At 42.5% G+C, this 15,927-nt stretch overlaps 1 protein-coding gene across 1 annotated transcript in view; it reads left to right on the top strand.

The window, feature by feature from the left end:
• The window catches only part of LOC138248633 (matrix metalloproteinase-18-like), a 36,928-nt gene that overhangs the window by 4,790 nt on the left and 16,211 nt on the right, over positions 1-15,927 (top strand). Inside the window, exons 5-6 of the mRNA XM_069202365.1 lie at positions 6,723-6,884; positions 15,003-15,123. Of these exons, the coding sequence (XP_069058466.1) occupies positions 6,723-6,884; positions 15,003-15,123 (283 nt within the window). The remainder of the gene's footprint in view (positions 1-6,722; positions 6,885-15,002; positions 15,124-15,927) is intronic.

Here is a 15,927-nt window from a genome sequence, read left to right on the forward strand (position 1 = left end):
TGCCAACTGAATATTCATTTCAGCTCTATATTTGTTTTTTCAGACATGAAAGATTTTTTTTTTAACGCCACCAGTCTCCATTAGAGTGACAGGTGCTGTGTTTGCTTAAAAAAAATAGGGTTTCTTCAGTTGGGTAAACTTTGTGCAAAGTCGCCAGGGCTCCTGCTGACGTTGTGAACATGATTCTAAAGCGCAGCTTCCCCTTTGCAAACAGCTGCCTCCCCACCTTGAGGTAGTGGTAACTGACTGTTTGCAGCCATAATTGAGGTCCTAAACCAATTCCTATACGTATCTAAAATAGAAGGGGGACTTTGGGCCAGATCTAGGAAAGCCTTTTCCAGGTCACAAATGGCTCATTGGGCCGTTTGTGACCGGGAAAGGCTTTTCCCCATGTCACAATCCTATTCTGTGGGTCGGTAACCTGTTACCGAATCGCAAAATAGGTTTGCGAGTCGCTATTAGGAATGATGGGTGTGCCAAGGTTGTCCCTTCCTCACAGCGAGTTGCAGAGGGATGAAGAATGTTTTGCGATTGTGAATGCGGTCACAAAACAATCGCAGTTACCACCAACTTCAAGTTGGTGGTAACCCATTCGCAAACGGGAAGGGGTTCCCACAGTACCCTTTCCCCTTTTTGAATGCAAGCAAAATATTTTTTCAGAGCAGGCAGACCACTGCCTACTCTGACAAAATGAAAAGAAAACTTTCAATTTTATTTTTAAATGCATCCCATTTTCCTTAAATGACACCCTTGGCACACCCCTTCCTAATAGCAACCTTTTTTTTTTAAATGCTTTATTTAAAAAGCAGATATAGACATGGTGGTCTGCTGTCCCCACCAGGCTACCATACCTCTGAATGCGGCCATTCCCAATGGGGTTGCAAATTGTGAACTGCCTCATGAATATTGATTAGGTAGGTCGTTTGCGACCCCATTGAGAATTGCAAACTGGGATGTATAACACAATGTTATACATCCCAGTTTGTGATTTCCTAAAAGCGAGTCACTAAGATTTGCTATTTGGAAATCCCAAACTTACATACATCTGCCCCTTAGTAATGAAAACACAAGGTCACATGTAACTGTCCCTTGCAAATATAGGGGAAAGCCTATAATGCCTGAAGTTAGTTGGTATTAACTAACATGCAAAGCATTTCCTACACCAATAGCTTATTTACACATAGATCAATAAACAGAAGAATAAGTAGTGCAATGAGGGTGGGAAAATAAGTGAAGTACCTCCATATTTTGTGAGGTTGTAAGGGAATGGGAATTCTCTTCATGAATAATTGCTTTTGATTTTGAGAAAAAAAGAAAAAATATGACATTTTAGATTTACTCAAACCATAGAATTGCAGACTGTCCAGTCTGCTGAAAATGTGAAGTTTTATGAGTGGCACTGATAGTTGTAAATCTTGGAAACACATTACACAAACCATAGGATTGCACATTGTCTATTCTGCTGACAATGGGAAGTTTTATGAGTTCAAGAGAGAGTTGTAGACTTTGCAAACACATGGTTATCACAAAACAATAGCAATACTACTTAAATAATATCCATAAGCTAATTGAACTTTGATAATCTTATTTTTGTGATTTAGCCCAGTTGTAACTTGTGGGACTGCATGTTAAATACTGGCAACTGAAATGTGCTGAAATGTGCTACCAAAAGATTGTGACCAAAATATTAAGGTCCAAAATATTGATATTACAGGGACGTTATAGTTAGGCTCACATTTTAAACATACGAAAACATAGAACTGTTATAATTAGAGTTACCTCAAGTAACTATAACTTGTGCCCTAAGGTAACTATAATTCGCACCCCTGCCATGCAGTTTTTTTCATCAAAAATGTCACTGCAAATATTACATTGATATTATCAATGATAATATCAAAGATGTCATGAGTGCCGTAATTTGTGGGTAAATTAGCTGTGCATGGTGAGGGTACGAGTTATCGTTACCATTTGCAGAGGTGGTTGGATTAACATAGAGTATTGAAAATGACTGCACATTAAAAAAAAAACATAGAAATTCAATGAAAAAAACATCGGTTACAGGGACGTTATAGTTAGGAAATAGAATTTTAAAAAAAATAGAAATTCAAGTAACTATAACTCGTGCCCGGAGGTAAATACAACTTGCGCCTTCGCCATGCCCATCTAATTACTCCACATATTGCATCATAGATGACACTTTCCATGGCATCTTGATATCATCACTGCAACAACTGGAATAACATTATTGATGAGAAAACTTTGCATGGCAGGGGCACAAGTTATAGTTACCTTAGGGTGCGAGTTATAGTTACTTGAGTGAACCATAATTATAAGTGCTGAATTTCAATGGTTTTGTGTGAGTAAATTCACATATTCACTGAAAAAACACAAAGGTTACAGAGACGTTAAAGTTAGGTTTAGATTTTACACACAGAAACCCATAGATATTTTGCAGTTACAGTTACACTTATGTCAAGAAACAATAACTTGTGCCTTAAAGTCACTTTTAACCAAAAATAGAAGATAATGGTACAATAGTAGGAAAAAATATGGAGTATACTACAATAGTGAAAATATGAATCAATCACTGCAGCAAAAGTAATTCATTTATATATTTCTTTTCATATTATTTTAATAAAGTCACTTTTAGGCATGAGTTATAGTTTCTTCACATAAGTAAAGCCATAACTACTGAATTCCTATGGTTTTGTTTGTCTAAAATCTGAATCTAACTACAACATCCCTGTAACCTTTGTTTTTTTAGTGAATGTCTAAGGTTTTTTAAATTCTATTTCCTAACTATAACATCCCTGTAACCTTTGTTTTTTTCAATGAATTTCCATGTTTTTTATTTTACCATAAAGTAATATTTCACTACAATAGGTAAATCCAAACCCTGCATGCACCCAACTCCACGCAGCGCATAGCCTTCAGTCATGCACGGCGGGTGGTTGGCCGGCCAGGGCCTGTGGCCAACACCCACATGTGCCAACCCCACACTGTGCACGACCTTTGGCCATGTGTGACAGGTGTTTGGTGAGTGAGTGTGTGTGTTGGTGGGTGTAGTTATTTATTCATTGGTATCAAAATCTGCAGATTCATTGTGACTTTACACTGTGAGATGAGCTGAGCGCTGTGGAGGATCTGTGGATCCTCGCATACTCCCAAAAATTATTTGCAGGCATTTTTTGCCCATGAGGAGTCCCTTGGAGACCCCTCTATAAGTCCTATGGGGTCAGGATACCTCAATCTTTTTTTCCCCCGGAAAATGGTGGTGCTAACATTTATTCTCAGCATGCAGCAAGCCAATTAGAGCCTTGATTTTGGCTCATGAATCCGCTGATCCATTGCAGAGGATCCAGGTCCCTAGAAGTACATAATACTTTTTTCTTTTTTTAACTCCAAAACTACTGAACAGATTTACACATAATTACAAAAAGCTCTTACCTCGACCAAGATCTAGCTTTCTGCCAAATTTGGTGTAATTCCGTTCAGCATTTCTGGCTGTAGTCGTGTCTAAAACAACTATGGGAAATTGCAAGGGGAAAATGCATTTTTGTACACCCTTTTACTTGGCCACACTTGATGAATCAACCTGAAACTTTCCAGACAGCAGCTGAAGTCAGTGGGTGAGTGGCAGACAGTTTTAAAAGTTTCATGAAGATTTGTCAAATGGCACCAAAGTTATAGGCAAAACAAAAAATGCTTTTCCCATAGAAGGTAGGTCCTAACTATAGCTACCTACAGGCTATTGGCAGTAGGTAATATATATATATAAATAAACTCCTCAATGTTTTGTCCACAATATTCTGGTAGAAAAATATTCTGGAGTCAATATTAAAGTGGAATACCTATGCAGAAAAGTCATGAGTGAACATACCTGTGCAGAAGTGTTGACAGACAAGTTAGGCCACATCATTTCCTTGAAAGTGACAACGTATGTTTGGTGAATTTGTTGACAACATCTTATAAAACAGGGACAGAAAATGTTTGTACCACCATATTGCAAAAAGTCAGGGGGTAGTCAATAAGAACAACACTAAACATCTATCATAGAGCAGAACCTGCACTATCACATATTGTTTTAAATATGTTGATGTGAAATTCTGAAAAACGATGTTATTTAATTGAGCCCCACATTTCTGCTCTGCAAGAAATACAGAACATAGTTTGGATTTTCATTGCTTGTCCTATGATGTCTCATACCTTTCTTGCATATGTGATGATCAAGATAGAACATTGAAACTCATAAAAACCCCTATGCTGTCTGGTGTTCTGATATACAATGTTTAATGAATGAGCTATAATTCTGCCATTCTTCTCTTCTAAGTTTTCTCATTGCTCTCTGTGTGCTTTACAAGGTGTCCACAACACTTTGAAATAATAAAATAAACTTATCAGGGTTAGCTACACTGCCTCTTGTACATGCTGAGGATGGAGAGATTGACTCTAACCCTTTCAGCACAGGGCACCTCTTATCCTGAACTCTGGTGCCCTTTTATCGCCTCACTATCCTCAGAATACTGTGAACTCATGTGTCCCAATATCTACGTCTCCTTCGCCTGATGGACACTACTGTTGATCCCCGCCAAGAGACTATTAATTCGGATGACACAGCAAGACAAATGAGATCATGTTCATTACATTACTCCTCAGCACTGCGGTTCTAACGGGAGTGGGGGCATTTTTGGGGTATTGTTTAGTGTATTCATATCTGCACTTTAGGAGGTGAGCTAAGGCGCTCACGTTGATGCCGTGTTTTCTTTGTTATGAAACTAATTAAGAGATTTGAACCAGAAACAATGAAGTAATGAAACTGTGAGTGGTATTGATGGAAGCAGTCATAGCACCAACACAAATGGGAGGTGGGATGGTGAAACGTCTTGAACTAATCGGAGGGAGCGAGATTGTAGGGGATTCTATCTGTCAAGTGTGTTCTCCACAGTTCATTAGGTCGAGCATTGCAGCGCGCAAGCGCTGTTTTTCCGACGTGTTGGTATGTATCTGGGCTTTTACCAACACCGACCTCACGTCCATCACTACCACTCGTTCGTGGGCTTGCCCTTCAAAAAATCCTTTGATGACATTGGTAAATGGTCTACCTTTGTCCCTCCTTGGGGAGGTTTTGTTACCGCCTTGGCCATCGCCTCTGTTACATGGCTAATTGCACTTTTGCCGATTAGTTTAACTGCAAGCAAACTTTTTTTTCTTTTGTGTCTCTTCAGGCTGATGCTCATGGCGGCCGTTGGGCTGTGAATCAGCTCCCTTATGTGAAACTGTTCAACTTTTAATTTTCAGTTTATGTGGCAAGAAAAGTCCAGTCAGGAATTTACAACACTAATAGCTCTAACTCGAGCGGATGCGAGACACGTTGCATTGCAAATGCTTGTTTTAGATTGTTGACAACTGCAGGCAAGTCTGTTAAAGCTGTCACCCCACGTATATTGTATTCCAAATATATCTATGTGTTCTTGCAAGAGAATTCATATAATAGAAATACCAGTCAAGTTACATGGGCAGTGTCAGCCTTACTGTAGGACCAAAGTTGAATAGGGGTAAGCAAACAAAAATTCTCAATTGAGTTTCAAATGCAGCTATTAATTTTAAAATCAAAACCTTACGATTCTGTGCCCTTAACTATACGCAGTCCTATTTGTTAATATTTTGGTTTTGTTACTTTTGAGAGGTGAAAAATTGTGTGCCTGCGCCAGCTTGACAGGCTTAATAAGTTTCCCACTTATAACTCGACAGCAACTGAATGTTCACACTTATTAACAGCTCAAGTCAAGTCGGCTGCTTGCCCAACTTTAAAACTTTAAAAACGTACACACCCACACACTGTAACCAGCATGAGTGGAGAGATGTTGACCTGGAGTCCTTACCCATATATTTTTATGACTGGTCCTTCCATCATCTATCCCTATTCTATTCATGGAAATAGCCTGAAACTGATTTTCCATCTCTAGGTTGGTGAGTATTGGCTTCAATGCTATAAATATATGGTGCAGTGGAAAGGTAGGAATCTTTATCGGCCCCAACCAACCTCTTCTGCCATCTTCAGCCCTCAACCATCCTCTTCAGCCAGGTGTGTACATTGACTAATCAACAACTTTATGTGAAAAGGCACCTTGGAGGAAAGTAGCACATTTTGGGTAGTTGTCTGGTTTCAAGTGAATTTAATTATAAGACCTTTTGTATATCAAGATGCACACCTTGCAACAAGAGAAAGATGTTGCTGGCACTTCTGGAATTGAGAATTAAGGTGCTACAGGGATTAGTGAGTAAAAATTAAGGAACATTCTGCTGAAACCATTTGAATGGGAATGGCTTTTATATTGATGCGCTTTCTATTCTAATGCTATAGGTGACTAAATGTTTTAGTTAATTTAAATTAGAATAAATTATTTAGCGTATGAATTTTCTTATTAAAAGTGTATTATATTGCAGACACAAATCTCTGTTAAATTAAACATGTAGTAGTGGTAATGGCAGAATATTGCATAGAAAATTGGCATCCCAAGACAACCACGGTTATATGAGTGTAGTATGTAGAATATTGGAAGGCGGCTCAATTAAACAGTTATACATACATTCGGTAAATGCATGTAGAATATCAAATCGCACTTGAAGTTTGGGGATATTATTCAAGACTCTATCCATTGTGTGAGATGACGCAATAAAATGCACACAAACGCTTTGTAATAAAAACGTTTGCTTCCTAGGCACTAACCTGTTCCTGGTGGCAGCACATGAATTTGGCCACTCTCTCGGGCTCCATCATTCCAATGTATTTGGCGCCTTGATGTATCCAAATTATGTTTACAGCGACCCCGACCACTTCCAGCTGTCCCAGGACGATATCAGTGGCATTCAGGACCTCTATGGTAAATATCCGTCACACTGGGGGCATTTGTCTCAAGAAATGCAGGTTTTGTAAATCTGAATGGAATGTGCTATGTTATTGTGTCTATGTTTTTTTTTAGCAATGGGTCCTGACTCATATAGAATGTTTGCCACTTGATGTTACCCTAATAATATTATTGACTTACTCCTGAATTCAAGGAGTAGGCCAAGCACCACTCCTAGGTCAGGAGTATTATAAGAGTAATTCACCGCAAAATATTTGTGTATACATAAAAATGTTTCCTGGCCATAAGCAAAGAACTGAGTTGTCATCAATTTCCATTCTCTTTCTTTCATGGCAGATATACTCATATCAGGGGAACTGGTAATCTTCTGGTGAATGGCATGGTGAAAACAAAATCGCAAACTATTTTGTTTTATGCCTGAGCAAGCAAAAAATGTTACTAAGCAATAGTTGTCAATAAACATCGAATCAGGGGCATGGTTTGACACCAGCAATAGCTGAGAGCTCCAATCCAACCCAATAAACTTCCTGTAAGATCTACCTGAAGACTTCACTTGGAAAGCACCCCTGTGCAATATTAAATGTAGAGGACCCTTCCCGGAGCCCCCAAACTGTATTGCCTGGAAATGCTAGCAGAAAAAGAGCGCAAGGTGGGACCGGAATGCTGGTGCCTGGAAAACAAAATGGCGGAGGCAGTCCGAAGCGGTTGAAGCCACCGTAGTAGAATCGCTTGCCCCAGACCTCCGAGGAGTCGAGAAAACATGCTGGAGGTGTTACGGTGGTCATTTGCTCATGACCACTAGCTGAGTGGTGACTTGAGGAACAATCTGACGCCTCCTTCCAGCAAGGTGTTGACAGGGTGGTGAGTGATTCCTACCTCTGTGCGTGTCTGCACAATGACACCTCGGTCGGAGTACATGGATCACACCGCCTGGCTTGCTCGTGGTGCAGGTGAGGGTGCCGGACCAGCCGACTGCTTGCTGCGTGCTTTAGCCATGCTGATAGGGGAGGTGGGAAGGGCCTTGATTGCCACGGAGGCCAGGGCAACGGGCCGAAACCAGGCCAGAACTCATTCTGCAACTCAAAGGGGAACACACTGTTGAGAGCGGCTGGGGGGGGGGCAATAAAAGCTCACACATTACCACATCTCTACTGAGTTTCCAGCACTGTGGAACTTTCCCCTTTCTTAGTTGCTTTGGGGACTGGGCCAGTTGGTGGCGGGCTACCTACTGTTGCGACTTATCACTCACCTGGTGTGTTCCAACTAATCTGGCCTCCTGCAGAGAATGGTTTGCATCCTGAGACAGGTTGTTTATTGGAGCCTTCTTCCACTGGATATCTGGCAATCCTGCAAGACGCTACCCCCAGGATCAGACTCAGCATACAAATAGCCTGGGAGGCTGGCCGTAACACTAGGAGAGCGCAACATGGGCAAAGCACAAAATAAAACGATCACAACCACACATGACCCAGAAGAGACATTCCCACCCCCGCAGGAAGAGGGAGGGAGCTGGGAAGCCAGTGAGGTTTCTATCCATTCACACTTTGATAAATTGTTGGCTGCCATAGCAGACACCAAACAAATGCTTCAACAGGACATCAGTGCAGTCTTAGTAGGCTTAGGCCTATTACAAGTGGAACACCATAAGCTAGCCAAGAGGGTCAAGGCTGTAGAAACCACAGTAGAAGCGATTGAACCTGAACAGGCTACTTTCTCACACAACCTATGCGATCTTTAAGAGAGGGTGAAAGTGCTAAAATGACAGGCAGAAGATGCAGAAGACCATAATCGCCTCAACAATATACGAGTGGTGGGGCTCGTGGAAGTCACGGAAGGCACAGACATGGTAGCATTCCTAGACAACTGGCTCAAATGGAGGTAGTCCCTGATTGCCTTACTCCCTTCTTCGCACTACAGAGAGCTCACAGAGTACTGGCATGGACAATGGCCCCAGGCCATCCACCTCACCTAGTGGTGGTGCAATTTCTGTACTTCAAAGATAGGGATGTTACACTTCAAAAGGCACATGACAATGACCCCTATGTGCTGATAAAAGGAAAAGTATTGGTGTTTCCAGACTTCACCGCAAAGGGCATCCTACCAAACCATGAAGAAAGCCTGCCGTGACGAAGGAGTACAATATTTGTTAATGTTCCCAGCAAAACTGCAGATTATCCAGGATGGAACACACACTTCTGTAACACACCAGATGAAGCTTAGACTTGACCCAAAATGTACAGAACAGGAACATCATGCCCAATGCCCAAAACCAAACCCAGAGAACCCAGGCAACAAACTAGGAGAAGACCAAGGGAAAAGCCTGAGAGAGCCTCCCTGAAAAAAATATCCCTCCCAGACTGAACGGGAAAGGGGGTGGAAAACTATCTGCTGTGGTGGAAGTAGCACTAACCCAAAGGACCGAGGAAGAGACTAAAAACTCATCAGAACTTGGCTCAAATGTTTCTGGCTCGGAGGCCTTGAATATCTCAGGAGAGGCCTTACCCGATGTGACCCTTCAAACAGCTGAAGAACTGATACGATAAACAAACAATCAGATGGCCCTCCACAGGAAATAGACAGCTGCTATATCCTAGACACCTGAACCTATCCCCTGTTCCAACAGCTGAGAGCCGTGGCTAATGCTGAACAGGACACACGGGGTGCACCAATGGTGGCCTGGATCCTGGAAAATCCAACAACAACTTATCTGTGATACATAGGGCTGGAACAGAAATCTGAAATGAACTCCTTACCTGAATACCTCAGTAAGATTGCCCCTGCCAAGGAACTAGAAGCGGTGATCTTATTATTTTGTTTTTGTTCCAAGGTTTGGACAGCCAGCCGTTGTTCGACCGCCCTTGGGTTTGCAACTGTTCTTGTTGGTCCTGGGGGTCACCTGCTTATTGTCGAACCCACATATGAATACCACCCAAGGAACCACAATGTCAATTATAACCGGGAATATTAGAGGGATGGGGTTTGCTGCCATGAGGCATAATATCCACAGATATCTGAGAAGAACAGGTGCACAAATAGTCATGTTGCAAGGAACACATTTAACTCAATTAGAAATAGAACGGCTTCACCGTAGATGGTTAGGCCACATTTATGCAACCTCTTACTCGGCTTACTCCAATTGGGTACTAATTTGGATAAGGGATGGCACTCCCTTTGAGCAAATGCATACATTGATAGATCAAGAGAGACAAAATGTCCTAGTTAAAGTAAGGCTCCTTGGTAAAGAGATAACCTAAGATCTATATATGCCCCAAACCAAGACCAGGTGACTTTTTCCCAGGAGCTGTCCAGCCCCCTGGCTACCATGGGGGTAGGGAGTTTGCTCCTGGGGGTGACTTCAATTGTGTAGTGAATGTAACCTAGATAGGTCTACCCCTCCATTATTGGGGGCCCTGGCTCATATGCTCTCAGAGGGATTGAGGCAATGGCTAAGCCACTGGGATTTATTAGAGATTTGGAGGGTACAACTCAATCAGGAGCGTGAATACTCCTATTATTCACCAATCGACAAATTATACACCAGATTAGACATGTTTACGTGCTCAACCACACTGGGACACTCTGCCCTACATACAGAATACCTCGGACGCACATTGTCAGACCACATCCCACTGTTATTGATATTCTGGCCCATACCAGAGCAACCGGTAATAATACACCTGTGATGACTCAACCCCCTGGTACTTGATGACACATCCTTTAGGGGGTCTCTTCAGATGACCATCTCAGATTACTTTGAGCACAATCAGAGATCAGCTTCTAACATGTTAATTAAATGGGCCACAATAAAGGTGGTGATCTGTGGCCATTGTATAGGACTGAGAGTGGGGGACAGGAAAGAACTGGAAGAAAAACTTAGAACGCTGGAGTAAAAGTTACGTAAACTAGATGACCAGATAGGATTGGAGGCCTTCTCTGCCTTGACTATGAGGACTACATAATGAAAGCTCATGATGAAGAGGGTAGAGAAAGGAGGCTACTTGCTTGGTTGGTCACATCGCCAACTAGGGGAGGACCCATCACACTGATAATGACAGATAACGGATCCCTCTTGTATTCGCTGAAAGACATTAATAATACTTTCCAAACATACTATGAACAACTTTACGATCAATCTGAACATCTCCCCAAGACAGCGATGACTGATTACTTAACCCCCATAACCTTGAGTGCAGCAGATCCTGAAATGTGGGAGACCCTAGACGGCCCAGTGATGGCTCAGGAGATCCGAGTAGCTATCAAAGAGATGGCTCACAGGAAAACCAAGGACCCTGCCGGCCTGCTGATGGAATTTTACACCGCCTTCTCTTCTATGCTGGCTCACAAATTATAGACACTATGGCCCTCATTCCGACCCTGGCAGTCCAAGACCGCCAGGGCCGCGGGCAATGGAAGCACCGCCAACAGGCTGGCGGTGCTTCATTGCCCATTCTGACCGCGGCGGTAAAGCCGCTGTCAGAAAAGGGGATCCGGCGGTTTCCCGCCGGATTTCCCCTGGCTGGGCCGAACCTCCATGGCGGCGCTGCAAGCAGCGCCGCCATGGTGATTCCGACCCAATTCCCGCCAGCCTGTTTCTGGCGGTTTTTACCGCCAGGAACAGGATGGCGGGAACAGGTGTCGTGGGGCCCCTGGGGGCCCCTGCACTGCCCATGCCACTGGCATGGGCAGTGCAGGGGCCCCCTAACAGGGCCCCAGCATGATTTTCACTGTCTGCCTAGCAGACAGTGAAAATCGCGACAGGTGCAACTGCACCCGTCGCACACCTGAAACACCGCCGGCTCCATTCGGAGCCGGCTTCTGTGTTGCAGGCCCTTTCCCGCTGGGCCGGCGGGCGCTCCCTTGGCGGGCGCACGCCGGCCCTGCGGGAAAGTCAGAATGACCCCCTATATGCAGGCTTAATTAAACTAGGACGGTTGACCGAGTCTACTGAGGACGCACTGGTGATTCTGCTCCATCTGTAGACCCCTGAACCCCCACATCAGCATTCTGCCCCCTTTCCATGTTAAACTTGGACTTCAAGATATTGAGCAAAGTGATGGCCATGAGATTGGCACCACACACGCACACCTTAATACACACTGATCAGAATGGGTTTATCCCGATGAGAAAACCTCTCTTAACCTATGCAGGCTATACCATATTATGTATCACCTGGATGTGGACCTCCACCTGAATGCTATATTAATGTCAGTCGATCTGGAGAAAGCTTTCAACTCTACATGATGGGACTTCTTGCTTGCTGTTATGCTTCGAATGGGGCTAAGTGAGGCATAGGTGAAGTGGGTGAAGCTGCTAGATACAACCCCCACAGTAAGAATTAGGATGGACAGTACGGTATCTGCTCAATACATAATCCTTAGAAGCACCAGGCAGGGGTGCTAGTTGTCCCCCTCCTGTTCGCACTCGCCATCGAACCACTGGTGGCACTTTTTTGCCAATGTGGAAGGAAGCAGGGACTTACACAAGATGTAAAGGAACATATAATCTCCCTCTACGTAGATGACTTGCTCCTTTACCTGAAAGATGGCTCTTGAGAGGTTGCAAACAGAATGTCCTTTTTGGGAGACTTTGCAACTGATTCCGGCCTACATGTAAATAAGACCAAAATATACTTATTCACGTTAACAGTGGAAACACAACTGCATACTATTCTGCATGACCTAGTCTGGTCGCCTACGTCCCTTTAAATATCTAGGCATTAGAATCTTCCACTCCCTGGTTGACCTACAGGAAGCTAACTTAGGCACCACCCTTAGGTTGTTTCGATTCTGTGTAAGCTTTTGGAGATCCCTGAAACTGCTGATTATGGCAAGGATCTTTTTGTCTAAAATGATAATGCTACCCAGGCTATTGTATTATTTAGTAAATTTACCAATTAAAATACCGTCCCTGTGGTTCAAACAACTACACTCACCCCTGCGTGACTTAATCTGGGATGGGAGTCAGAGTAGAGTCTCCCTGGAGGTTCTTTGTCACCCACTGGGCGATGGAGGGTTGTGTGCCCCGGATTTTGAGTTACACTATATAGCAGCACAGTTGTAATGGGTTGTGCAATGGCTAGATGGCAAGAATCTCGATGAACTAGAAACTGATGGACTCCCACATGGAGACCCACTGACTAATTTTACATGTAAACAACAAGGGATGCTTATATTCCTAGCAGATGGGAGACATTACTGGGATGGGACGTATCAGATTCAGAATGGCGAAAAGTACTGGCCTACCCATGCCAGGTCTCTAGAAACACAAGACCGAAATATACCCAGTTTAATTACTTACACATGATGTATCTAACACCTCACAGAATACAGGTCATACATGGGTACGCCCCTAGACATTGCCCACGGTGTTCATCCCTGGAAGCAGATTTTGGCCATATGACATGGAGCTCTTAAGTAATTCACAGATTCTGTGAAAGTGTTGTTGACGTCTTGAATGAGGTCCTTAATTGCACCCTTCAATGCATACCTGAGATGTGCTTACTAGGACTGTTCCCCAAACCAAGACCTAAAAAAGCAGGCAATAGGTTTGTGGAGCTGCCCTTGGTAATGGCCAAACACTGCATATCAAGAAAGTAGAAGTCAGTGATGAGTCAGAAGTTACTGGGCTGGGTGTGAGAGGTGGCATTGTGGGCTATGGCAGAGGAGGGAGCCCTAATTAGAGATGACACAAGAGGAATACGGAGACATCTACTGGCAGGACTCTGGTCTGCAATAGTGGGCGTTTGGGAACATCAGGAAGAAGACCCAGGTGTGACATAAGTACAGAGTCCCAACAAACACATGTACCAGAGGAAACCCTGTGAGTGGAATTACTACCTGTAAGACACAGGCCCTAAGATCCACTTTTGACTTTGCATGGGAGTTTCAAGAAATAGGAGACAACAAGTATGGGCAAGACTTATAGCCTTCTCTCCCCCAGCCCAAAAAATGCCCCCTCTGCATGCATGCTTATTTGGTGAAGACATGTGATAGATAGCTCACACCCTTTGATCATGACTAAATTGAGGCCATATAAAGGTGACAAAGGAAGACCTCTAGGAAGGACCATAGTTTGTTTTAATACGTTATTAGTTTGAAGTAAAGTCTGATACATAATGGCCACTGCTAACCCTAGATCGCAATGATAACTGAAAAATACAGCATATTTGATATGGAATGTCTTGCATTGCTCCATGGCAACCCAAGATATAATACAAGAGCTGTTCTCTTATGACTTACACATCTATTATGACAAACGTGGAACAGATTGTGGTTAAATGTGATAATTATCTATAGATCTATATATTGTGATTTCTCATGCTTCCCTTTTGAAAATGCCAATAGTAATATTATTTGAAAAAATCGAATTATGACATCCTCCCGTCCTTTGATCAAATACAGGTTTTAGTTTTAGGTAAACATTCCCTTCACCTAGATTGCAATTTCTAACCTCCACTAAGCAAACGCTTCTCATCCTTTGCACTTTTTTTAATGACTGCGGGTCAAATTCACTAGCTGATTTAAAACAGCTCCACCTCTCCTTTCCAGTTGTCAGACATGGTTATTAACTGAAAAGAATGTTATAGATCACAAAACCTTAGATTTGTTTGAGCAAGTGTAGCCTACTTCTGGAGTAGGCAACATGTAAGCTTGGAATAAGACAAATACTTTGAAAAAAAGCTTTGTGCATTAAGCCTGGATAGGAAGGTGGAACTCAAACGAAAGCCAGAATTAATATACAACTACTCATAGAAATGCTTTGTGAATTGTCCCTTCTCTTTACTTGACGGTAGTTTTCCATTGGCTTCCCTGTTTTATTATTTTTTATTCTTTATATTTTTTTAATGGATTAGTGTTGTTCCTTGTTGTTTTCACTTGTGTCTAACTTGTGAGCATTCTTCCCGCTTTCTGTTTCGTTCTTCTTCTTTTGTACCTCTGTGTTTGATTTATTACTGTACTTTGACAGTTTTGCTTGCTACTTTCTATTGAATTTTGATTGTTATCCATGTTCCTACTGCATTCTATGTTGTAATAAATTGCAAATCTGGAGGAGTGTTTGAATACAAATTAACAAGTTGAAATGATTAATCAAAATTTATTGTATATTTACCTTTAAATATTTTGTATTTCATAGGTGCAGCAACATATCCAATTCCACCAATCAAACCAACAAATCCCACAACAACTTGCAATCGCAGAATGACCTTCAGCGCGGTTACAACTTTCCGTGGCGAGATTTTATTTTTCAAAGACAAGTGAGTTAGTTTCAATGAAAAAAACATCACATGTTCCTATTCAGGTTACAATAGATATCACGTGGAAAGCATGTAAAGGTAATGGTTAGAAGATGATAAATACACATATAAAGTCTGGATAGACACTAGGGGGGTTATTACAACTTTAGAGGAGGTGTTAATCCGTCCCAAAAGTGACGGTAAAGTGACGGATATACCACCAGCCGTATTACAAGTCCATTATATCCTATGGAACTCGTAATACGGCTGGTGGTATATCTGTATTTCTATCACTGTTGCTCACCCCAGACTCAGAATAAAATCTCACTTGAAAATCATTTTTAGTAGAAACTCCCTGCTGGAGAGTTTCATGAAACCTGTTCCTAACCAGTTAAGCTTTAGGAATGGTGGTGAAGGGGTCAAGTTGTGAGAATGCCTGCCGCACTCCTACTTCAAAGGACATTGTAGGATGCTGCTGTAGGTGCTTCATGGTTAATGTCAAAGCACCATGAAAGATACAGGTGTGTTGGTTCCTTAGAGGTTCCTCACAGGTGACCTGTTCTAGACCAGCACAGCATTTCATGAATTTGATGGAGCCTGTCTAGTAATAAAAAAAACAAGATCACCAAAAGGGCAGCTGTGGGCATGTAATTTGAATGTGAATCAGGACCTGATTGCACTAGCTATGCAGTTCCATTGGTCTTTTCAGATTTGACCTTGCAGTCTGTTTTGTACCATTTAATTATAAAGCATAAACCGTATTAAATAAGTAATTTTGCTGCTCCACATTTTATGCCTAATAGAGAACGTCTGCCATCTGAAAGT

The sequence above is a fragment of the Pleurodeles waltl genome, chromosome 8 (assembly GCF_031143425.1).
Source record: "Pleurodeles waltl isolate 20211129_DDA chromosome 8, aPleWal1.hap1.20221129, whole genome shotgun sequence".
NCBI lineage: Eukaryota > Metazoa > Chordata > Amphibia > Caudata > Salamandridae > Pleurodeles > Pleurodeles waltl.